General features: G+C 37.9%; 2 protein-coding genes across 2 annotated transcripts; one reads left to right on the top strand and one right to left on the bottom strand.

Annotated features, from left to right (window-relative positions):
* The first annotated feature begins 4,688 nt into the window (after positions 1-4,688).
* On the top strand, positions 4,689-12,187 carry stmn2b (stathmin 2b). Its single transcript, XM_060897602.1, has 5 exons — positions 4,689-4,848; positions 8,658-8,753; positions 8,984-9,159; positions 9,479-9,670; positions 10,881-12,187. The coding sequence occupies exons 1-5, from the start codon at positions 4,830-4,832 to the stop codon at positions 10,956-10,958; spliced, it is 561 nt and encodes a 186-aa protein (XP_060753585.1). The 5' UTR covers positions 4,689-4,829; the 3' UTR covers positions 10,959-12,187.
* Positions 12,188-13,897: 1,710 nt separating this feature from the next.
* Positions 13,898-17,253, bottom strand: hey1 (hes-related family bHLH transcription factor with YRPW motif 1). The gene is made up of 5 exons (XM_060897601.1): positions 16,950-17,253; positions 16,731-16,806; positions 16,223-16,306; positions 16,023-16,104; positions 13,898-15,524 (listed from the first exon to the last, which is right to left on the bottom strand). Exons 1-5 carry the CDS (start codon positions 17,033-17,035, stop codon positions 14,896-14,898), a joined length of 957 nt encoding a protein of 318 aa, XP_060753584.1. The 5' UTR covers positions 17,036-17,253; the 3' UTR covers positions 13,898-14,895.
* Positions 17,254-26,736: the final 9,483 nt, after the last annotated feature.

Below are 26,736 nucleotides of genomic sequence, written 5' to 3' on the forward strand. Positions count from 1 at the left end.
ACCGTGCCCCCCACATTTATGATTTATTAACATTTATTCTTTGTTGCTTTATTAGCTCCGACAGTCTGCAAAAGAAATCAGATTTATACCTTCTTAATGTGCTCGTTCTAATATGCTATTGTTTGTAAATTCAAATCTCTTTCACGAGGAATTGCATCACAGATGCTGCATGTACGTGTAAAACATTTACTTAACAAACATAATACACATAATGAAACACAATCATGGTGTCTCTTCTGCTAACACATTGTGACAGTTAATATTGAGTGAATATTTGTGTGTATAGTTTATGGTATTCTTTTTTCTAGCTCATTCAAGAAATCTGTGGGTTATTTAATAAAGAATGAGTATTCTCATATAGAATACACACACAGCTCTAGTTGGATTCAGGCAGAGAGATGAATGACCGCAGTCAGTCGAAAACACCTTTATTACACGGCTGTTAATGACATAAAATTATAAAACCTACAAATCATTGTTACAGCACAGCAATTGGAAGCCTGGTTTTGTAAGCAGACATGAAGCAGAGCAAAATGGCAGCGGCCTAACATCCAAGCCATGTGCAGCAAAATCTATATAAAGAAATGTGGACCTTTAAAAGATACAGCAGGCTTAAAATATAATCTCAGCACCTTTCTGAAGTTTATAGCTTATGAATTAAATGACTAAAAATAAAATGAGAGTACAACAAAAAATGAACTTTTTCAAATTAGCCTATGATAATGTTCAGTAGTAATTGGAAATTTCTAATAGACATTTCCCCCATCTATTATGGTCCATATCCCATTATTGGATTTCCTGGCTTTTACACACAACCCAGGAAGGATCTGAAAAGAAGCTCTGAGTTGAATTCTAATATAAACTTACTGGATATATAAAAATAGCCAAGCATGAGCATTCTGAGAATAATTAAGAAAGAGCACATTTCCAAGTAATTTCTCATATATTATCTCAGTATTATGACCTGATTTTTAAATGTATATAATTTTCCATAACATTATTTAAAAAAAAAAAACATTACTATTTATTACAAATTAGATAATTAAATAATATAATTACAGCCATTTGGGATGTATCTGACCAAATACCTTCAACTCTTCAACTCTTTCCCTTTGGTTTGTTGTTAAAGCAAAGGAACTCAGAACAAAACAATTATTTATTATCTATTACAGAAATGACTCTAGTCTCTAGTGAAATTGTTTCACAATAACATTTTTCATAAGGTCCTCAATCAGTCACTGTGTTCAACAAACCCTGCTCTAAGTCATTTTGTTTTTGCATATGAAGCACAAGAATGCAAATGTTCTGGCTGTCATATCTTCAGATTTCACCCACAGGGTAAAAGGACTTATCACTGAAGGTGTGTAAATGTTAGAAATGCAATATCTAGTATAATAAAGATGACGACTCAATGCAGCATGTAAAATATGCAGTATGCATATATAATAATAAAATATGTATTGTATAATATTGTATGCATGAATGCATGAATTACATGAGTACTCAAGGAACACATGTCTTAGAAGCATCTAACTATGAAACTAAACTGTAACTAAAAGTCTATTTCCTTGTTATATATATATATATATATATATATATATACTGTATATATACGTATATATATATATATATATATATATATTTATATATTACTGTATATATATATATATATATACAGTAATATATAAATATGACTTGGATTAGAGTAAACTTTACTTGGTACTTGATGGGGGCCTCAGTGGCTTAGTGGTTGATGGTTAGGTGGGCAAACAATTAATCGTTGAGTCATATTACTGATTTTAGTAGGTCTAAAGCTACTACTACCATCTTGTGGTTTGAAATAGAACAGCATTTTCACGTTTTACAACTAGAGACCTCTTTAATAATAATATCAACAATATTAATATAATACTACTACTAATAATAAATTATCTCCCTCACTACAGATTTATTTATTGAACATAATCCATTTATTTAAACATTGGGTTCAGTGAAGGTTCACGTCAATGTGTACAATGAAGTTTTAACTATATATTGTTGGACACATACAGCTATATTAATGACATTTTCACTCACAAAGCACCTTTTTTTTGTCATGAGGATCCACATTAAGTGAAATTGAAGGAAAAACAATCAAAAACATTTAACAGAAAATAGTAAAAATAAAAAGTTACAATATCTTGATTGCATGTGTACATTCATTCATTCATTCATCTTCTACCACTTATCCGAACTACCTCGGGTCACGAGGAGCCTGTGCCTATCTCAGGCGTCATCGGGCATCAAGGCAGGATACACCCTGGATGGAGTGCCAACCCATCGCAGGGCACACACACACACACTCTCATTCAGTCACCCAATCACACACTACGGACAATTTTCCAGAGATGCCAATCAACCTACCATGCATGTCTTTGGACCGGGGGAGGAAACCGGAGTACCCGGAGGAAACCCCCGAGGCACGGGGAGAACATGCAAACTCCACACACACAAGGTGGAGGCGGGAATCGAACCCCGACCCTGGAGGTGTGAGGCGAACGCCACTAAGCCACCGTGCCCCCCCTGCATGTGTACATATTATTTATAATTAATAATTCACACTCAATCTCTTGTTCAAAAGTAAAAACTAAATAGGAATAATAAATTGGAAAATATTGCCAAGTCAGGATGTGCCACACAGAAAGACAAAAAAGTCTGTGGTGTAAATAAACCAAACGGTGTTTAAGAAAACTGTAAGTTTAGGGGTGTGGACACGTATACAACTAGGTTATTGATGGGTGTTCCCCTTTACCCCCAAAAACAGTTTGTCACTTAATTTTTATATGTTGTGATTTCACACTGAAAGTGGAAATGGTCTGAAATGATTTATCCCATACTATATTAATAAGGGTGTATAGACTTTGCATATTCATTGCACGTTCATTTCTGAATCAAAATGAGTTTATGATTTATTTAATATGTAATGTTTCATTGAGCATTTAAGAGAAACGGTGAGGAGTTTGGCCTTTTTGGGAAGAATAAGAAAAAGCTCCCTGTAACGTGCACGTTTTGGTAGACACCACCGATGGCGCGGATCACTCCTGGATCACTTCTGGATCACCACTGGATCTCCGCCTGAGGTTCGTCCGCCCGTGATAAACAGAGACCAGATCCAAATGCGTTTGAGTTTGAATTGAGTTTCCAGTGCGCTTACATAGCATACATGACACAATGACTAACATAACAAACCTGGCATCATGACCAAGGAGTGCACATGACATACAAACAATGACTCACGACCACCTCGAGACCTGTACAGACATATATAACACACTTAATCACAATCTAACAAGATACAGGTAAGACGGAAACCAGGTAAGGGCGTGGCACCGCCCATATAGAATCAATAAACACGTGCACAAGAGGAGACCTGCCAGAACGCCCTCTAGTGCTCTGGCTGGGGACTGACAGAACTCCTGGCACTCCCTCATGAAGCTGTTTGAGAAAATGCGCAATGTACGCATGTGCAAAATACGAAACAGCTATAATTTGTTTATTGCTTCTTTAATCACTGCATAATTCCATCTGTTATGGCTTGTCATTTCACACTACATTTTTTTGCTGTTATTATTTAAAACAACAACAACAACAATAATAATAATAATAATAACAACAATAATAATAATAATAATAATAATAATAATAATAATAATAATAATAAAACAACAACAACAAAACTTTTGAGAACGTCTATACTATTTGATTGGTATATTGACCAGCTATTTAATTTATCATCAACTGTTTATTTCAGACAATACAACTTTTATTATTCATAATACAGACACTGCTTCTTTCATTATTCATGATAGGCTCACGGCATTAGAGTTTTTCTTTTATAGAGAGGATGAAGAAGACATTATTGGCGTCTGATACATAATTCTCCGGTGTGCCAAAACAAGGGCAAGTGACGCAGACTTTAATTATGGAAAGCCACAGAGTTCATAAAATCCCCAAAAAATATTGAGCATTTTGTACGACAGGACGTTCAGAGCAAATATTAAACATCAGGTAGACATATTCTACAGTGTACCAAAGTTAATTAGCAAAAACATCATATGGAGTGTCTATTTAAATCTAATTTTATTTTTTTGCAGGGATATGAAGCCTGCTGTAAACTGGGCCTTACAGTCTGTATATGTTATATGTCTCCAGAAATGATAGTAATAATTGATAATTAATGTACCGATTAACTGTGAGAAAAGCCTGTCATTTTGATTTTGTGTGTTGAATTGTATAATACAGATTATCTAGTGATTAATCTTTAACAGATATGTTGGCGCAATCACAAGCCACCACACAGCTGAAGGATCAATCCATGGTTCAGTACTGAGTTTATGTTCTAGTTTGTGCAGAGCTTTCGAGGTTCTCCAACTCTCCTCATGTCCATGTATGTTTCCCATGGGTTCTTTGTTTTGTTTTTTCCCAAACTATGGTGGATTGACCTTACAAAATTGCTCCTATGTCTGCGATTGTGTATGAGCCATGCTGTCTTAACTACATTTCTTGTGTAAATTTACAAATAAATGTATGCGTGTTCAGGTCTGTAAGTTAGGCCCATTTGCCTTCAGTGTTTGAGTCTCTTATGGACTGTTTGGCGCACCATATTGAAGCGCGCGCCCAGGGTACCGGGAACGCGCGACCGTGTGTTAATAATCTCGAGCTGTCGGTCTCCGCTCTCCTCCGCCTCAGAGCGCCGTTCTGCTGACTCAGTGCCTTACGGAACAGTCCCGTCTCTCCACACCGTCCGGAACTACAGCTCCTTACAGCTAACAGCAACGACAACCGCAGTCATGGCCAAAACCGCAGTCGGTAAGATAATCTGTATGATTTTCAACCTGTTTTATCTTTCTGTAGTTAATGATGTATGAGATGCTACAGAGGTGAAGACGACACCCATGATGCATAAAATCTCCTCCTGCATAGGTTATATCCAAAACCGCATCCTACAGTAGCCTGTTAAATATTATGTTGAATATAATAATAATAATAATAATAATAATAATAATAATAATAATAATAAAAATAATAATGTATTTTTTTTTCAATTGATTACGCAGATGCATGTTTGAATTTCACATGGATCTTTTGTGCATCACTTGCCTCTATACTTTATCCGATTTCGGAAAATATGCTTAAAGCATGCTGTGATTATTATTTGCGAAGTTTTGGGGGAAATAAATGGCTCTGAAGCAGGTAAAAATGCCTTGTATTTCGGGGTGGTCGGTGCTGCACCCCTCCATCACAGGCTTCTTTCTCCGGCATGATGCAGAAGGGACCGCACCCAAGATCACGCTCTCCGTTTATGATCCGCTTCAGCACCACAATAACGGATAGCGGACTTTTAGAATCATATTCATGATCTTCGGCCCCGGTTTTGTCCTCCTTAAAGGCGATGAAACCGGATGCGATGCTGTCAGAACCGAATTCTTATTCTCTTATTAATCCTTATGGCGAATTTGTGATGCCAAGCCGACATTTTGTTACTGACTACATCATATATATTTGGCCACATAGGCCTTATTTTCATTAGACATTGTAGCAGTGTAGAATGAAATGACATTAGTGCAGGCATCTTGGTTTTATTTGGAGTAAACAACTGGCATACAACCTTATAAGATTTGTGCGATGTAAATGATTTATTCATGAGCAGTTCCTTTTTATTCATGTGCTTGGATTTTTGGCAGGGAAGCTGCTGTCATGATCCATGATTGATGGGTGGATACATGAATGCTATCTTGAAAAAAATGTCATGGAAATGTGGCCTGAAGTCGTTTTACCCTTAGGCATGTTTTATTGCTTATATAGACAGTGGGGCGGATCAGATGCTGGCATCATTGAGTCCTGATGGGTGGATGCTGAGGCTGTGGGCCTGCTCACTATATTGTTTTCATCTCTTGACACCTAGAACAACCAAATACAATGATTAAGAAGTCATTGAGAACCACAAAGTGACAAAATAACATACTAGAGATAAACAAAATTAAAGGCGATGGAGATTCCATAGCTTTGTGTAAAAACGGATGTCATTGGGACTGCAGTTCTGGATTATTGCACTGCAATTCATCAATAAAAAGCAGCAATATTTTTTTTTTTATTAAAAAGTCTGAGGTGATTTGAAGCTGTTGAGATGTTGAGGTCCACTCACCATTTGGACTTGTATAGTCACATTTTTTTTTTTTTGTTTTGTGTCATATTTATCTTGAATCACAAGAGGAAAGTTTTTTTTACAGGATTATATATGCATTTTAACTAATAGGCAAAAGCAAGGCATGCCATTCAATTGCTGTATTATGTATGTTACCTTTTGGTAAATGATATCAGTTAGATGTTAGAAATTCCAGACATCTTACGTAGTTGAGAGCTGATGACTTAATAATATCAACAGCAATAATAATAACAATAATAATAATAATAATAATAATAATAATAATAATAATAATAATAATTGTACACCACACAACCGAGTCTAGGGAGTAGCTGCAGTATAATACAGTAATAAATGTAGAGGTTGTAAAAATTGTGCTTCTTGCTTTGCCTGCAGAGCTGATAAAGCACTTTCAGCTGTAGCATCCTTCAAATCCCTAGATTTTACTTTGTGGTTTTAATCAAAAAAGCATCATTAACTTTGATGACTGCTGTGTCCTGCCCTTATTAAAAAAAGCATTGTTTGTATATTTTACAAGGTTGACACAGGGTGATAGCCACCAGCCTTGAAACAACCTCAAATTAAGTCTCTCAAAGGTCACAGATCATACACATTTAATGAATCATATTTATTTAAATGATTAGCCTGGTGTAGGTATTTTCATCAAATCCACTGTGCATTAGGAACTTGAAAGGAATTATGAAGCTGATTATGCATCCATTTATTTTGCACTGATGTAACATTGTTCTATATATAATCGTGTGAAGGCACTTCTTAGTGTGCTCTTAAAATGAATATTTTTCCAATTACATGCACTAAATTGCATTATTCAAAAATTCCAAGAGTCATTATCTCTGTGCTGTTGCGTTCATAAGTACAGTTTTCAGAGAGATAAGCAGGCACAAGCACCCTGCATTATACGGCACCAATAAGACACAAAAAAATTGGCATATATTGGCATATAAAATACATTTGGCATATATTCACTTTTGGTTTAGTGGCAATGTCTCACAAACGTTTCTAACATGCACCACTGATGTTTATGCTGAAACCGTGTTAATAGTGCCACAGGAAATATAAATCATACGATCCTTCCTGCCTTTCATAATGGTTTTATGTCTGCAGGACATATGGTGTAGCTGGGGAGGGTCAGATTATTGATTTGTAGACTGGCCCGGCTGATTCATTATCGAAGGTGCCACACAAAGACAGCCATTTTCTTACTGACATTGCTTTTGTGGCCACTCTTTCATTGTTGACACTATGCTCCTTATGTCACTTTGTAGATGTTATTAAATCCATATACATTATTTTTTGCATTCTTAGCAAACAATTGCTAATTTACCATATTATTTTATTAATATAAAAAAAAGATATAAAATATCTTTATTGAGCTCTTATGACCCAGTGATCAGTGTATGGGTGTGGTCTGTGACGATTTTCTGGTTGTAATCTTGACACTCACTAAGTGATGCTCAGTAGTTATAACAGATTTTACAGATCGCAGACATTTGCCCTCTTTGGAGTTCTCTTTTTGACCTACTAATCTGAAGACCTGAATTAAACGCTCCATTGAACCGCCAATCATTCTCCTTTCATCCTGACTGAGATGTGGAAAGAGGGAGAGTGACTTCACATGTCTAAATGCTCAGTATGCATGCTTAGTATTCTGTCACCAAACCCCCACCCCAGCTCTGCTCACTCAAATGGTTCACTCTGGAAATTACAAATTACGGCTTACACACCACCAAAAGTGGACAGCTTCCATTAGCCTGGCCATTGCTGCTAATCCTAAAGGGACACCACCCCTGTCTTTGTTCCTTATGACCTGTTTTTTTCAGTGTGTTATGTTATCAAAATTATCATTATGTGCAGGAGAGTTCTGGAGTTCTGTACGCCACTGTGATGAGAAAATATGGTTGGATTGAGAAAAATAAAAAATAAATAAATGTCAAAGGACAGCTGATATTCATCTGGAGGGAGGACGCAGAGTTCCTGCAATGTGCAATATAAATATCATCCTACATAGTCCCACATAATTTTTAACAACTGAGATTGTTTTAGCTAACAACTAAAACCAATGTACTAGAATGAGTCATTATGTAGGTTATCATCTTGCCAAATTGCATCAAGCTAAACAAAAAAGGGGGGAATTGCAGTGGAGTCATGCAGTTGGATGTCTGCTGAGTAAATAAATAATTTAACATTCATCCATGGAAGGAGAAGGAAACCTATGGGGAATATGCTTGCCTGAAATTCAGGACCTTTTGAAGACACCAAGCCTCTTCCTCAGCTATAAAAACTGCATACATAATTGGAAACAATTCCACTGCTAATTCAGGCCACTGAGAGCATGCTGTGATGCTGTTTTCCATCTCAGTTGAAAATTAATTCCCATTTTGCATATTTGCTGATATAAAGAGATAAAAGATCTGGGCCAAGGGCTTATTTGATGTGGTGTGTTTTGCTGCAGCTTACAAAGAGAAGATGAAGGAGTTGTCCCTCGTCTCTTTCATTTGCTCCTGCTTGTATCCAGAAGCCCGGAACAAGATGATGGGCGAGTTTGAAGGTAGGAACGGTAACAGTTATGTGAATTTAATATTATTAGGTTGTTTTACAGCAAAACTGGTAGATGAGACATTTTAAAATGTACAGCTTGGGGTAAAAGTAACAACAACAAATATGACAGTGAGGTCAATATATTTATCAAAGCTTCATTAGAACCTAATGTTGTTTAATGGATACGAATGTTAAACCACATGTTGTCCATATGTCTCACTGTGCCTTGGCTGTGCTCAGACATGAAGGTCAAGCCCATTAACAAGAGAGCCTCTGGGCAAGCCTTCGAAGTGATCCTGAAACCACCATCCCCTACATCTGATGGGGGCTACAGCATCACCTCTCCCCCCAAGAAGAGGGACGTTTCTCTGGAAGACATTCAGAAGAAGCTGGAGGCAGCTGAGGACCGAAGGAAAGTGAGTGACACATCTGCTTCATCAGTGTCAATGCAGAAAATTGCATTTTTTGTAAAAAAAAAAAAAAAAAGAATAATGTAGCGCTAATATCTGAAACTGCATTCTGGACCAGAATTTTCTATTGATTTCTACAAATTATTATTGATTCATTAGTTATAACAATTTCTTACAGTTTTTGCTTTCTCAGTTATTGACCAGAACATTCTGGTAGTAATTGAGTAGCCAGGAATCATTTGATTTTCTTCACATTTGTCTAGCTGGTATTTCTTTGTTCCTCTTCTCCTCCCCACCGTTTTCACTGTACACTTTCTATCTGCAGTCTCAGGAGGCTCAGGTGCTAAAGGCTCTGGCTGATAAGCGTGAGCACGAGCGCGATGTGCTGCTCAAGGCCATGGAGGAAAACAGCAACTTCAGCAAGATGGCAGAGGAGAAACTCGTCATGAAGATGGAGCACATCAGCAAGAACCGCGAGGCTCTGCTCACAGCTATGCTGGAGCGCCTACAGGAGAAGGTGAGGATTTCCTTCAGTAAGGAAAAAAACAGCACCTTCCTGAATGTGATGAGGAATTAAATTTATTTGGGAAAAATTGAATTTCAAAAAGTTATTTGAACTGCAAAATGCTTTCACTAGAAATGTTGGATGCATACATTTCTACAAAGTTATCTATCGATTGCGGGGGAATATTTTAAATTGCTTGGGTCTAATTCTATATCCAGCTTTTATAACCAAAAAATAATGGACACAATCAAACCCACCGAGTACATTTTAAATGATTTAAATTGTGAAAATTTCTTACCAGCATTCATTTTATATCCATAGATTTAAAATGGCGTTACATTTTCAGTATTTGTCAGGAATATATATATATGATGCCAAAAATATATCCATTATACATTTTCAGCAACTCTGGCTGTAGTTCAGGCTGTAAATGAAATCACAGGTTTATATTATTGTGCTCATTTTAATACAGTTTTATTTCTATAGTAGTAGCTGACACAGGGACTTACATGGCAGATTAAGCCTAAAATAAATAGAATATATTTATGGAAGAGGTGTATGTAATGTAAGAAGTCTTTTTCTCCACAACAGAGGACATTTGAGATATTCTGGTTTATCAGAACTGTGACAAGTTGTGTTGTTTTGTCTTGTTAACATTAATGTTAGCATGGCAGAGCTAAATGCTAAACACATCTTCATTGAAAAATGTAGCCTGATAACTGCTCAGACACAAGTGTACTGAATTTGGGGAATTTTGGCTCTTCAAGCACAAAAAAAGAAAGCTGCAAAACTGTTAGACACACTTAGACAGTTTACACTAGAATTGAAAAAAAAAATCTTTAAATTCAATTTTAGCGCTTTTTACTTTTTGCTAGTAATAAAGGTTTAAAATGATAAAGCTTTTTTCTGGTTAAGATACATGCAAAATAAAATTAACACATTTTATTCAGAGAAATACATAGTTTTCATCATGAATAGAAGAAAACATTCAAATTTCACCATTTGAAAGGTTTTCCCATGCTGCTACACATGCTGTAAGCGTTAGTGGTGTGAAATGCAGTTCTTTGTGGCTCCAACAGAAAAATCATTAAAGAACTGTCACTATATATGACTTTTACTAAATCCACATAGCACAGTGGTTATAGGAAAGTGGGAAATAAGTGATATGTGGATTGCATTGTAGAGTATAATGTTTTGTTTATCTATGGCTCTGTGTGTACAGGAGAGACATGCCCAGGTGGTACGCAGGAACAAGGAACTGCGGGATGAGCTGAGCGGAGATGAAGATCTCCAGTTCTAATCGCCCTCCATCACCCGCCTGACCAAGTCAGAGACCCTCTCTCCCTATTACCCTGTCCCATGTAGAGAAAGAGTCTCATACATACACGCACGCACACACACACAGCCCCCTCCCCAAACCCCTGCTCCTGACTTCCTAACCTGAGGTAGAAGGACAAACCCCAGTCTGCACCAACAGCACATTCCTATCCCATCTTCCCCTCGCAAAAAAAGTAAAAAAATGAAACCCAGAAGCAACACGCATCCTACTGCTCCCTAAACAAGAATGTTTTTGCTTGATTCAAAATGAAACAATTCAAAGTGGGTATTGAGTTTTCTTCTCTCTCTCTTTTTTTTTGTAAATACTTCCTTTTCTGTTTTATATTTATGAGGCGAAAAAAGTATTGCATTGTGCCATTTTATAGTTTTCTCTCTATATATCAATGGATGTATTAATTTCTTCTATCTGTGTCTCTCCAATCTGCTGCAGTTTCTCTTGTAACAGGCTTTGGTGTTTGTGAATTTGCTGGCTAGCTGATATTTAGCAGTTTCACCTTTTCAACCCCAAATGTTTTTGTGTATGTATGTTGGTGTGAAGAACATATTTATTTGCATCACATCACACACATTTCAGATTTTCTTGAGAGTTAGATCAACACACACACTGTTTATTCATGGACACACACATATATACATACATACTGTACAAACATACATATTTAGCAAAGATGGCATCTGCTCAGGAGGATCTTTCTAAATCATCATTTACAGTACTTGATTAATTAATGTGACATCTGTGCCTCACGGCCACTTCAGTGCCACCCATGTACTGTCAATCTCACAATTTTTCAATACATACTGTAGTGGCTTATTTATTTATTGTTCTCTCATTCTAATCAAAGTATGCCAGAGAGAAACTAAATTGTAGCCACAGAGGTCTAACAGGGACTGATGAATATCTGCACATTACTGATGGACACCACAGAGTCACCATAGAGAACAAGGTGACCTCATATTATCATCCATAGCGAAGTGTGTATGTGTGTGTCTATGTGTCTGTGTGTTTGTGTCCACAGAGACATGGGTGCAAGGAGTGTGTCAGTGCTCTTGTGAGAGCAGGGGATTTGAGAGATCCCCATGTCACAGACCTTCATTCTGCATCCTTTCTCCTGTTCATGTGCTTTCTTCCCTTAACACATGTATCGATGTGAGCAAGCTGTGGTGAATAAAGGTTTGGGGTTCTGTGAATGACAGGATGTGTCTGTGGCTGTTTCCTTTATTCCTTCTTCCTTCATAGGTCTTTTAAACTTTCTATGAATTTAAAAAAAGAAATTCATTATAGAAAATAATTCTATAGTGGTGTGGTTTTTCTAGAACAACATACATGTATGTTTAATGTTGTGGCACAAGTATAAGTATAAAAAGTTTTATAAAATGCTATAACAGCTATGTCTCCACCATTCAGTGGAACTAAACAGGAAAGAATTAATAGTACTATATTAACACTTAATTCACTAATATGACCTACTAGGGAATACTGTATAATCAATGTAATAATACAGTAATGGTTTGGTATATTAGTATGATTAAAGCAATAATTATACAGTATTTCTCTTGTAGAACAAATAACTATCGAGTTATTAAAGATAATGTGATAATATCATGTCTGTTCCAGATAATAATTTTCTCATATGGTACATATGGGATTTCCTCATAAGACACAGAAACACCCTAGTCAACATTATTTAAAGGAAGGACACAGTAATATGTCATTATTTAGCAAATCAATGTATTTATTAAAAGAATATATATTTTTCATTAATTCAGTTATATTTTTAAAAGACATCCAGGAAATGTATAAGACATATTGTCCCATAGTTCACAGGTAAACCACGGTACAGTCTTACCTGTAAATCTGACAGTGTAATACCGTGCATCACCAGCAGGTGTCGGCAAAATATTTCATAAAAAACAAGTCACTGCGGCAGTTTGATGAACCACGTGTCTACATCCACTGCGTTTGTTCGGACTCAACGTCAGTAGTGTCTCCTGTGAGACATGCTGCTTTATGAATATGTTTAAAACAGATTTGTACAGATTTTTACAGAGTGTAGCAGGAGATGGGCTAAAGAGAAAGGACAGACAAAGGTAAAAAATTAATAGATTGAGAGAATAAAAGTGCATCTTGGCATCATGGTGTGTGTAGGAGGAAAATCTGAAAGTTGCACAGAATTTGCTGTAACGTGGGCGTTCATCAACCTAGGAGCTGTGTGAACTGCTGCAAAGGCTCCTGGGCAAAGTTGCAGCATACAACACCATAACCCCCCCCCCCCCCCCCCACACACACACACACACACACACACACCCCGTCTCTGCTCTCCTTCATCTACTCATTCCTTCATCCATTTCTGCTCTTTCTCTCATTCAGACTCTCCTTCCCACACAAACTGAGCCATCATGGCCTGATATTGTTCAGGATATCCCCTGGCTGTTAATGGCTTCCTGAACACATAGACAGGCCACAGAGGCCCTGAAGATTGCTGCTCTCTCTCTCTCTCTCTCTCTCTCTCTCTCTCTCTGTCAGTCACTCACCCATACTGTCACCAGTAGATATTATTCCTGACTACTCAGTGGTCACCTACCAGGTTCAGTCATATAGCTTGGCTCTAATGCATTTCACATGCAGATGTACTGCAATCTGGAGTTCTATCTTCAACCCGAGTATTTTGTACACATGTACAGTTATGCAGTCATACAGACTTGTGTCGCTAAACATTTTCAGAGAACAAAGCGAGCATAATAACAGAGAAATTGGACAGTCATTACTTTCTGGTATAAATGTCAGTGAAGTATAATAATTTATTCACAGAGACCATATCAACTGGCTACTGCTGCATGTGTATGTGCTGCATGTGTGGTTATGATTTCATTATACCGTGAATCATGACTACAACACATAAATGATATTGTACATTATTTATTTAGTGACTTTTTAAGAGATTGTCCTTTTGAAACATTGTTAAAAGCTGACATGATTTAAAAAGGGGTCTATAACAGCAACTGAACTAAAACCTGGCTACCGCAGTTCAAGATATCTCATATAAATATATATGGAAAAAAAAGTCAAAATTTGCAATGTCGCAAGACAAAATCCTAATTCATTTGTGTTAAAGGCTTTGTTGCATAGGTTTTACTGTATGTATTTATATAAAAGAAAGATCCAGATCTAAATTCTTGAAGATCTTGTAATCTTGTCATACCACTGATCAATTGCATAGCTCTTGAACTTTGTAAAATACAAAGTCAAATACAAACATAAAACAAAATATGCTATCTTGGCAATATGTGAGAGGAAGCAGAAAAATGACTTCATTATTTTTTACCTGTGAGTCATAATGATTTCTAAATATTATCTCAGGAACCGAATTCTGGGATGTTATTTGAAACACAGGGTGGAAAACATTCTGTCTCTTAGTTAGAACTACACACTGATATTACTTATTATATTTTGCTATAATAAAAACTTTTATTCTCAGTGCCAGCTAGTTAGATGCAACAGTACCGCAGCCTTAAAACACACATTTCATCAAAACACCTCGCCTTCCCTCAATATTCAAGCAGGGCAATGTACCAGTACAGCACCCTGTTTAAAAAAAGAAAGAAAAGAAAAAAAAAGAAGTTATTGACAAAGCTTTTAAGATATTATCCTGACTATCAGCAGAACCTATCCTGGACTAGCTCAAATTTGATGGAAATGAAATATAGCTGTAAAAAAAACAATCAAACAAAATAAAACACATACAAATACATAGCTAATTCTCTGGTACATAAATCCTGGGTTGTCTTTCCACTTAGTTGAGTCCTGACCGGCAAACACCCAACGCTCTTCAAAGTCTTTTTTTTTTTTCTTCTTTTTTTAAAAAAAAAAGTCATTTCTCCTGGAGCTCTGGATTAAAAGTTCAGAAAGCGCCGATCTCCATGCTCCATGGTCGATAGGGCTTCCCCAGGCTGCTGGAAGGGGTGGTTTGACCATGTGAGCTGGGTGAGAGCAGAGGAAAAGCACTCAGAGGAAAGGGGAAAGATGAGAGGCTGGACAGGGATGTGAGAAGTGGGGGAGAAAGCTTTGATGCTGATGCTGCTGTGAGCCCTGGAGGAATGGTGCCTGTTGCATGGGGTACCCTGAGCAGCCTGTTCTTTCCTGCCTCACTGATTGTTGTGACAGTCAGCCTGCTGCAGCCATGAGGCTCTGAGGATGGTGCTGATGGCGAAGTGGAGGGCGATGATGAGGATGAGGATGGAAGACTGTTAGGGCTGCGTGATAACGATGCTCCCTGCTGATGCTGTGGTAAGAGGAGGTGATGTGCCAAGTGAGGGGTGCTGAAGGCTGAGCCCCAGGCTAGATGACTCAGACCGGTCTGAGCCTCCCTCTGAGTGGCATAGCTGCTCAAGTGGGACACCAAACGAATGCGGAGTGGGTCATTGTTGTCCAGACCCTCAATGATGCTCAAGTATCGGGCTGTTTCAGCCAGACACTCACGGAAGCCCAAGCCACGATAATCCATAGCCAAAGCATGGGCATCAAAGTAACCTAAAAGGAAGAGATATAATTAGATATTTTGCTTTAGTTTATGAAGTTCTGGCACTGATGTATAATTCCAAGCTTGGTTGTGGTTTTATAGCTTTTGTTAAACAGTTTCAAATGTACTTAAGCATAGTGTTAAAACAGCATGGCTTGTTTTGTACATAAACTCACACTGTACTCTATAAACTTCATACATGTAAGCCTACCTTTCATTGTTGCTGGGTGGCACACTTATCTTTTGAACCTTTAATATGTATCTTTCACCTGGAAATGTGAATATAATGTGCCTGACTGTAATTTCCTTTATTAAGAATGGTAAGGGTAGACTAAGATGCATCTTTCTTGGTAAAAAGATATACTAAAGGTACAAAAGGTACATGATTAAGCACATCACCACAGCAACAAGATCTGGTAGTTTCTACGTTTCTAATTTCTTCTACATCTAGTATATTCTATTTCACAGTAAGCTACAATATGCATAGAATATGGAAAACAGCGTGTTACCTTTTCCACCAGCTGCATGAAGCATCTTCAAATGATCCACGGTCATCTGCAAAATCTCTGCTTTTTCCAGTTTAGCTGAGCCCTAGATAGAAAAAGGCAAGATATTTTTTAATTTAACTGATTCAGATCAGCCAGAGGTAAACATGTAAAATGAGCGTTAACAAAAGATTAGATTTACTAAAGAAGTGTTGCTGCCTTACCTGTTTCTCAAAAGCACTCGGAACAAGACGGCGCAGTTCAGACAGACTGTTATTAATGCGATCTCTGCGCCGCTTTTCAATGATCTGTGTAAACACATTTAAAACACTGTTAATTTACTACATCATCAACAACAAAACCACGACTCCTACTACTATTAATAATAATAGTAATAATATAATTATAATATGATATAATATAATAATAATAATACATACATAATATAATAATAATATATAATAATAATAATACATAATATAATAATTATAATATATAATAATAATAATAGTAATAAAAATAACAATAATAAGATATAATCTGAGATTATATAATAATAATAATAAGATATAATATAGATTATATAATAATAAGGTTTATAATAATAATTATAGAATTATTATATTATTATTGTTGTTGTTATTCTTCTTCTTCTTAATATTTTTATTTATCCTAATGCACATAATAATTCATCTCGTTCCCCTCTGTTTGGTGCTGTAGGACATTGCTCACCCCTCTGCGACGTTTTCTTGCTTGTACTTGAGATGTTGTAGCAGGAGAAACAGACCCGAGAGGAGAGCTCATGTCTCTGAAATACAAAAGCAGTTTATCAACCCAAACATCTCTTTAGCAGTCCAGTCATTCACATTTACATTATAGATCACTGTATATATCCTTATAGATCCTTATAGTAGGAGCTTTATGGAGTGTAGAAGCTTCATGCTTACTTACAGGTTCTCGTCGGCGCTTTCCTTCTCCACTTCAATGTTCTCGTCCAGCTCGCTGTCCGAGGAGCTAAAGTCGTGATTTCTCTTCATGCTGAAGCCGTGGATGGATGTGCGACTTGTCCGTGCGGTGTCAGGTGAAGTCTGCTGCGGTTTGAACAGCACGGCTTTCCCACGGTGTCATTTCAACACCCCGGTGCACCGCGAGGGGCGGATCTTGTCTCCTAACAGAGCCAATCAGTGCGAGGCTCCGCGTTCGGAGGCGAACAGTTCGCCAGAGCTGCGCTCTAGACACACCTTATTAATTTGCATACCTTCGACGAAGAGCCAATTAGGAGGAATCTTAGTTAATCCTGCGAGCCGTTTAGCCCCGCCCTTCCCCGTGCTCCACCGGCGTCTTGCCCAGGCGGCGGCAGGGAGGAGGTCGGCCGCCTGTCAGCACGCGCAGGCCGTGGGAAAGTTCTGTTGGTTTCCTTTAGCCCCGGAGCGGATCAGCCAATCAGGGGGAACGACCGTCTCCGGCGCTGCCTTGAATGGGGCAATTGGTCGGGGCGACGGGCGGTCTGTGCGCGAGCGTGTGAACCTGTAATCTGATACTGACTCATCACGGGGAGCGCAGCGTACAGAGGAAACCTCCTGACTCAAACCTCAGGCCCGAGCAGCTCCAGCCCCCGCCTGGTGATCTGCGAGCACACTACTGACAGCCTGTAGATAAAAGAGAAAGGAGATAAAACCATTAAAACCGATTCAGGTTGTGACGCACGCCCTCAGTGACGTGTGCGCGTGAGCTTCTGGCAAGGACTCCGTGTTCGCTCTTAAACACACGTTTATGTTTATATCATATCGTCCACGTGCAATGCAAATGTTTGGCACTGTGTAAATGAGCCATGCATGATGCATCCTCATCCTCAGCCAACTCATCAGAGTGTATCAGAATAAAATCAAATACTGTTAAAATGCAATTTTGTCCTATGCGTAAATACTTTATATCATACTTATTTATCTTTGCCTTTACACAGAACAATTATTAAACAATACACTACACTTAATAAAGCCTGTATAGAAATGTAAATCTATAAGAAGAAATTCTTCTAATGCAACTATGTCCAGATTTTATTGTCTAAAATCTTGGACATGCACTAGCAGTATCCAAAGGAAAGCTGCTGAAAAATAAATCCACAGCTGATAATCTGATGAGTTTTTAACATTTTAACACCACTTTTAGTAATAAACTTCAGCTTTTAGTGGAAAAAGCTGTCGTGAACAACTTTGCATACTTGCAGCTACCATGTGATCTTGACTTGTTTGATTTTCTGATTTTTGATTTTGACAAATTTGATTTTCTGCTATTAAGGTACCGGTGAGATTTAGCCCTCAAGATATCACAACGTGACAGCGCTTTATTAATTTAAGATATTTAACTCTTTTCCCTTCTTATTTATACAGTGTGCTCAAACTGATCAATTTCCAAACTTTAAACACTCATGCTCATTGCTGTGATGCTTTTAACTTTTACAGGAATAATGAAAACACAGCAACAACTAACAATTCATTTAGAATTGCAAGGATTATCACAAATATCTTTCAGGGTCATATCATAGCTTCAATCCAAGTAAAAGTACATGACAAACATCCTCCTCTCTTACCAAAAGTGCCACCCTTAAATAATAAGTTCTGACTAAACAGCATTCTGGCTCCAGGAATAGCAAAAGGACACAGAACAGAGTCTGCATACATACACAGGGCTACATTGCAGGCTGAAAGGCAGGGCACCGGATCCTTATCGACCCTTGCACAGCACGCTTAATTGTGAAGAAGAGAAGCCTCTTATTCTGCATACATGAATGAGAGGAAACACTCTGGGCTTGTTTTCATGTTGTTGTTCTTGCTACCAGCCTGGTCTTAGCGGTAAAGATAAACCCCCCCATGTTTGCCTGTGATTGTTGGTGGGGTGTCAGAAGGTGGGGCGTGCTGTGGGTGCAAAGGAGCTGGTGTGTGTTTGTGTTTGTGTGTGTTTTGAGAGTGTGTATGTGAGGAGGCGGAGGGGGACTTGACTTGTAACTCAAGTTCACAGAGGTTTCCCACGCCGTTATTTTCTGCTGCCGTTCGCCTTTGTTCTAGTGTCTCATCACATGTTGTGATTAGTGCTCTCGCCGACTCTCTTTTGAAGGTGAAGGCCCAACAACACAACGTTATTTTCCTCTGTCAAAGCATGCCCTGGGCCTCCTTTCAGTCCAAGCTGAAGCTTTTTGCTTCTCTCAGTGGGTCTGCTGTGCTTTCCCTTTTTACCTTCAGCCTCTTTAAATCCATGCCAAGAGATGGAGTCCATTCAGCATATGAGCTGAGCAGATCAGGACTATAGGATCATTGTACAATATTGTGACATGGCATGCAATGGTAGCCATTATTGTTTTTATTTTAAAACAATCATTCTGATGAAAGTCTGATTAAACTGAAGCATTATCAGAAGTCTTATTACATATTAATACTGTATGGACATCTATACATTCTACAGTACATATATTTGCATTAGATTCAAAAAATAAAATGTACATCTATTTGTATCTGTCATATACTGTATTTAATTAGAACATTGCAGATAAGAGACTCCAAAAACAGCTCAGAAGATGCAAAGTTGGAGGCAAAAATGATGTCAAATCCAGAAGAAGAAATACAAACTATTTAAACTGATACTGATTTTTTCCCCAATCAGTTTTTTTATTATAACCTGCACTATTTAACCATTTTTCTTATTTCATATATTGAAGGATAATATCCTGAGGATACACATAAAAATGTATTCTTTCTGACAACATTTTATTTACTAAGGACGCAAACATGCACACAATAGTTCTTGCATCAGGCAGTCTGATGGTGCAGTGGTATAGTGTTACTGCCTCACAGCTCTAGAGGCCCTGGTTCAATCCTGAGTTCAGGTTGTAGCCTGTGTGGAGTTTCATGTGCTTCTCCTATGTCCCAAAACATGTCTCTAGATAAGTGGGAGCACCTAAATGATCCCTAGGTGTCAACGGGTGTGCAAATGTGTGTGTGCATGGTGCCCTGTGACTCCTCAACTTAAACTGCATATTTAATTCGTAACTCTTAATTATTATGCTTTACTTATCCATGCAATTCAAAAATAATTAGACAATTATGCTGTCTCACTGGTGCGCCATGGTGTCCGCCATCCAGTGTACAGGACAGACAGATGTTCTAGTCTCAGAAACAATGTGTTAAGTCACCATGAGCTCTTCGGCAGGACAGGCAGCGGGACGTGTTTATTGTTTATAAATAGCAGTGCATTGAATCCACTCACAGAGGAAGACTGGCTTTGTTTTGTATACTGGGAGAGGAAGTAGTGCCTAATTCCCTTTGAGATGTGTGTGACACCTTGCATTGTGCTGCTTGTGTGAATGTGTGTGTGCATGAATGCATGCATGCATATGCCTGTGTGCATACTGTGTGTGTGGTGTGTTTGTGCGTGTGTGTGTTGGTGTTGGCTGGTTGGGGTTGGGTTGGGGGTTTGTCCTGTGATCTCTTACCATGACAAGTCCAAAGACATTGAGTATTGCCTACACATTTCACTCTAGCCCCTTCAGTCACTTTGGAAATGTTTATGTAAGCATGTGATGTGGTTATATGTGTTTTAGCAAGCGTGTGTGTGTGTAAGCACTGTAATAATGATTTGCAGAGTTCCTCCTCCCATCTTTGTTTGCACCTTCCTTTGATGGCTTTGTGAATTATAATAAAAGTATTCTGGTTTCTCCTCTCTGGAGATCTCCAGCAGTTCCACCCAAATTTGCCACTTCACCCCCACAGTGAGAGTGGATTCCACACAAAGCTAAGTGGTTTCACTGCTATTATTGTCTCTGAGGATAAAAACCAGCTTATCTTAATATCTGTTGTGAATAGCTGCTGATCAGAGATTGAAAGGAATTGTGTGGATGACCAGCCATTGTGGATAGATGTTACACTAGAAAAACATTAACATCCCAAATGTAAGTGCATACTTTTTATACAGTTTATACGGTTTATACAGTTCAAGATCACACATCCAAGATGCATTAATTAGTTAATGAAGTTTAATCTAACCTTACTTTTAAAGTGTGCTACGTTAAAACATCTTCCTTTTCCCTTCTAAATCATTCCATTCTTTTGTAATTATTTGGTGCCATTGGTGCCATGACTCTTTGATGCAGATTTTTCATACCAATTCAGTCATCATAGCAACTTCAACATGGTAAGAATGTGCAAAAGTTTGTGCATTTTTTTCTTACTTTCTTCTTTGCAGCTATTAAGGTAATAGCTGAGTTGTCGAATGAACATGAGAACAAACAAATCTAAGTTAAGAAAGTTAATGTTAGTTTATTTAGTTCCACTTCCTTCATCTTCCTGTCTTTCAGGGTGTATGTAATAAAATGTGTCTTCTTATTATATACACTGATTGCTAAACTCTAAAGGTTCGCTGTCAAGCTTACTTACTGTATAGGCATTAGATTTTAGCCTCAAACCAGTTGTCACTGGTTATCTACAAGCAGTCTCCATCAACAACATTACACACCTCTACAGCTTTAATTCTTCCAGAGTCGAGCTAACTTTGATTCACATAACTGAACATTTTCCAGTCTGCTAATTCTGAATGAATATTTGAAGGAGGAAACATGAGCGCTAAACACAAAAGCAGGGTTTAAGTGCTGACAGGCTGTCGTGTTTTGGGCTACAGAGCCGATCTGTGGTCAGAGCCTTTCGATTTTACTCCATGTGATTCCATGGAAATGGATCCAGATATCCAGAGTCCTTTGTGGAAGTTGAGCTGACTTCAATCGTGACTACATTTTTGGAAGGAATGATGAAAGGAATATGAAGTTTTTGCCGTTTGTTGATATGAGTTTGACACTGGTCTGAGATGTAATAGTTCTCAGGGAACTCTCGTGATCATAATGAAGTGCTTGAAGTTCTGAGGTGACTCACAGTGGGTGGCCATCCACATGCAAACGTCAACCATAGCAGTGCGGTCAGGGAGAAAAAGGGGGGCTCAGGTCTGTGAACTCTCATACTTTCATCTTGTCTTGTGTGTGTGTGTGTGTGTGTGTGCGTGTGTGTGTGTATGTGCGTGCGTGTGTGTATGTGTATATGACTGCATGTGTGTCCTTTAAAAATAGAAATCTGAGCAGTTCCAGACTGTAATATACTACAGAGGATTGAACATGGATGCATTTATTTGGAACATAAAACAGATTTAAATCTGTTCTCCATTACTCATGTACAGTATGGATTTCAACGTCATTATTCTGTCAGGCTGGCTAGCTGCAGTCTCATCTCATTGCTCTTTTGATGACAAGTCTACCAGCACACACACATACACACATATACACAATCCCTGTCACATTCACACATTTCCTTATTTGATAACAAGCCTTGATATCTCCAGTCTTGTATTTGACTTTTGCCCTGACAAAATGGCAGCGATTTGGCCTTTGCATAGTGTGCCCTGGGATAGCGCCGCCCTGTGACCTGTGTAATGGTCGGGTCAGACCGGAGGCTGTGTGAACGCCCTACATGTCTGCAGTGCCGCTGGGAACCCCCGCTAATCCTTTGAGCCCGTGAAATTGAGCACTTGAGCCTTGAAATCGGGCTAGAGACAGGGCAGCAGACACTTCCGGAAACTGGCCCATGTAAAAGAGCAGCATCTGACTTAAACCTGTATGTCTGAAACCTGGGGCAATCAGAAAGCAGCAGAGAGAATAGTGAAAATAGGGAGCGATGAGATAATTAATAGGATACATAGTTTGAATGATAAAATTATATTTTGCAAAGTCTTTATTCAAGATCCTATAGAAGGTGGTCAATTACAAGGATCTAGGATGTGCTCTAGGATCAGCTCAAGGATGAGTTCACGCTTGGTTTAGATCTTAGCAGTGTGTTGTTGGGAAGTCTCTAAAGACTAAAAGATTCTTCTAGTCCCTAGTTTTCTGGCAGTCATTGGATTTAAACGCACAACTTTCTGGTCTCTAGAAAAACATTAATCCCGGAGCTGCAAATGCGCACGAGTGAATGAGTACACAATTGGTGTGGTGTTTTCTGAAGCAGTCAACATGGCCTGCAATGTGGAGAAACATTTAGTTGTCAGTAGCTTATTACATGTTTTGTGTCGCGTTGTGTAACTGCTGTTATACTGTAGATGCTTATTACAAGCTTTTATTACTACCTATTCATTACTACTATAGTCTTTGCCTGTTCCAGAATTTCTCAAGCATACAAACCATCCCAAACACACACACACATACACACACACAATGACATAAGTGTTTGACCTGTTGCACCACAGCTTGGCCATGTGGCTCCTGTGTGCTTGATCACTGCAAACAACTGCACGGTCACACTTGGCTTGTAAATGTCACAGAGTTGTCAGAGCATCACAGATATCAGTACAATCTCCAGTTTCCACACACAGACTTGAAGCAGAATATATAAATAGAGCATACCTTGAGTGTGGTCTCTGTTCTGTATTGTCTAGAAGTGGAAAGAATACTTGTAGTAGCAGCAACTATAAAATATGGAATAAAATACTACATTCCCTTTTCTCTAACCAGTAATTACCAATAGGTAATGGTAAGGTATTAGGTAGAAAAGCTTGACCATAAGTGAATGAACATTTTAATGTTTTTAATTACAAACAACAACTATAGTTAATGTGTCCAGATTATACTTTTAATATATACTGTAGACACTTGGGTGCTTTAGTATAGTTGAAAATGCTGTATTGCAGAGATCCAAATGGATCATGACTATTTGTGAGCTCATGTTCCTAAAAGATGGAAGATAACCATGTTATAGTTGAGAATTGGTTGTTGAGTGTGAATTGGCAGGTGACTAAAAAAATCAGGGGGAAAGCATAAATGAAAAGAAACTTGTTCTTCTTGTTTCTTTTGATATTCTGATTGTTATATGGCGTCTCCCTGGTGTTATTTCAGCTTCCAAGAAAACGAGCAGGCGCAGCATACTATACCCATATTGACCCGAATCAACGTTTCTATAACACCCTGAACCTGCATTTTAAACCCTTCTGTGTTAGTGTTGATAGTGTGAGTGATGTGTGAACAAATAGAAAGCGTCAGGGAGCCTGGTTAGTGTTTATTCAGTCATTACACTGACAGGCTGCACTGTGGCTGCTGCTCGGCTCCGACAGTCTGTTTTCGCAAGGTCCCAGTGCTTCCCTTATACAAACACTGCAATCTCACTTGCACTGTTCCTGCTGCGAGCAGAGAGATCACCTCCAAAGTTTCCTCACGTATGGAAAATAAAAAACCACTGACCCTGTTATGGATGAAACCCAAGATATGTGAAGGACACATGCTATTTTTGTACCATGTGTAGAGTTATGAGGCTTTGACCTGAAGTTCATATAAATTCCAGTGAAAAAAAGCATATATTTATTTTACCTGTTGCCATTTACTACAAGAAGATAATATCCCATAGAAACTACTTGGCCCATGCATAGAAACTTTGGGGGCAGGGTGTCTAAAAGAAATGGCACCATCACTCACATGCTCACCATTCCAAGTTCATAACAAACTCCAGACTAAAGTAAATGGCACCATCCCAACTATTAAACCCTCTATATGTGTGTATAATAAAAGAACTCATCTTGCCATAAGCACCTATAATTGCAATACTACAGAAATTGATTGCTATTCAATTCTTAATTATAATCCTTTTAAAAACAATAATGCATTTATTTAAAGCATGTTTGGTTGTGTGTTTTGCATAGAAAACAAGTTTTTTATTTAAAATATGATAAGAGTGTCTCAATTATTTACATTTAATCTGTGAACCATACAGCAGTTCTGTAACACAGATCTAGATCAAGTGCTAATTGAACATTTAGCAAAAACCATTTTGGACAAACCACATGGAGAAATCATAATGCACACATTAAACTAATCTTATTCCATATATCGTTTGAGACATTTCAGGAAAATAGTAAAAAAAAAAAAGATAAGTAAATTATTGAAGGTTAATAAATACTTATGCAACGCTCAGCATAAGATTCAGCAAATATACAACACCAAGGAAAAGAGATGTTTCAACCTCCTGACTGCACACATTTAAATTTTTATATTTATGGTCTTGCTGTGAATCATTATATGAAATAATGTGTAAAAGATTATATTGTCATCGTATCATACATAATAACAAAATGATAGCATAGGAAAATTCAGTGTTACAACATAGCAACATTAATATCTCTGTACTGCATATAATATAAACGTTTTCTTGCGGTTTTAATGCCAGTGGTCCTTTTCTTTATAACCTTTGTGAGAGAAAACTTTAATTCAAAGGCATTATATTTTTGTTTTTTCATTAAAGCACAATGATATAAATGATTTCAAAATTTATAACAGTGCCACATTAATACTAATCAATTTTGTAGTAGTTTATGAAGACTTCAGATACTTAGCTATTTTTGTTGAAATGTATGAAGTTTTTTTCACAGTCTGAGTTTTCTTAGACTTCAGCACCACTATTCTGGGCTCCACAAAGGACATGAGGACAACATGGCCCAGTAGCTCAGAGGCTCTCTGTTTGTCCACAAATCATATCCAAACTCTCATATCCAAAATCTAGGCATGTGAATATTCAACCTTGTATTTTTGGCCAAAACCAGAGTTGTATCTGAGGTCAAGCTAAAGCAGGTCAGTGTAGGACATTTTGCAGTTCTCAACTGTCTAGCTCTTCAGCTCTTCTAGCTCGTCATCTCCTGTGCAACAACCTCCTGAACCCTGTGTAGCAGAAGAAATACAAAGTGGTACTACAGGGAGAATTACACCACGTGTCTGGTTTATTGCGGTCCCACTTTGCGAATTCTAATATGCGTCCACTGTCATGATTTCAGAGGGTGATCCAGCATCTGTTCATATACACCCGGTGGGTTAATGTTAAAAAATCAACATCATCTTTCCTGCAGTATTTCTAGTATTCCATTCCTAGACAAAGATGAAACAACATAAATGTTTTTTAATGAAGAAACATTTGTTTAGGGCTGCCATGAAGAGAACGTGTGCCATGTAAGCAGTCATCATCCCTCACTGTGGTGCTCTACACAGGTGATATTATTTGAGAAACAGCAAACAAATAAATGCTAAATTATGCTGCATATATTTGAATGCGATGCAAAAGCAAAGTTTATGCAAAATGCATAAATAGTGTGTTTTGTTACACCGCTTAATAAAATAAAAAAAATCAAGCATGCTTTCTCTATGTTAATTTCTGCTGAAGTCTCTTCCATTTTAACTGCTGCATCATGAAATGTTGTAACTAGACAAACACCAACCGTATTCAAGGGTTATACAGATCTTGGCTGTGTGGGAGGTTTCATATCTTTCACGGGGCCGAGAGTGAAAACATTTCTCTATAAAGCAGAGTGAGACTATAATATCAGCATCAGTGTTACCATTATTTTAAAAAAGGACATAATTTACATTTCCATCAAATTCTACTTCTTGCTCATATAAACCAAAGTTGCTCAGTTGTTCGGTTTGACTCCAATTATATAACAAATAAAACATGGTTATGAGAAACAATTCAGCAAATTTGCAGCAATTCATATAAATCAGTGAAAGTTGTACCAGTTGTAAATAATGTCACATTTACTCTAATAACTGGGGCTGTGGTGAAACTGGAACAGTTTCTGCTTGAGTGCTTGTACATTTGTTGTTGTGGACCAGTGTGCTGTGGCTCGTGCCGGCCTTGATGTTTGTTCTGAATTTGCATTTGTAGTTGTTGCTGTTTTT

Source organism: Tachysurus vachellii, chromosome 21 (assembly GCF_030014155.1).
Source record: "Tachysurus vachellii isolate PV-2020 chromosome 21, HZAU_Pvac_v1, whole genome shotgun sequence".
In the NCBI taxonomy this organism is placed as follows: Eukaryota; Metazoa; Chordata; class Actinopteri; order Siluriformes; family Bagridae; genus Tachysurus; species Tachysurus vachellii.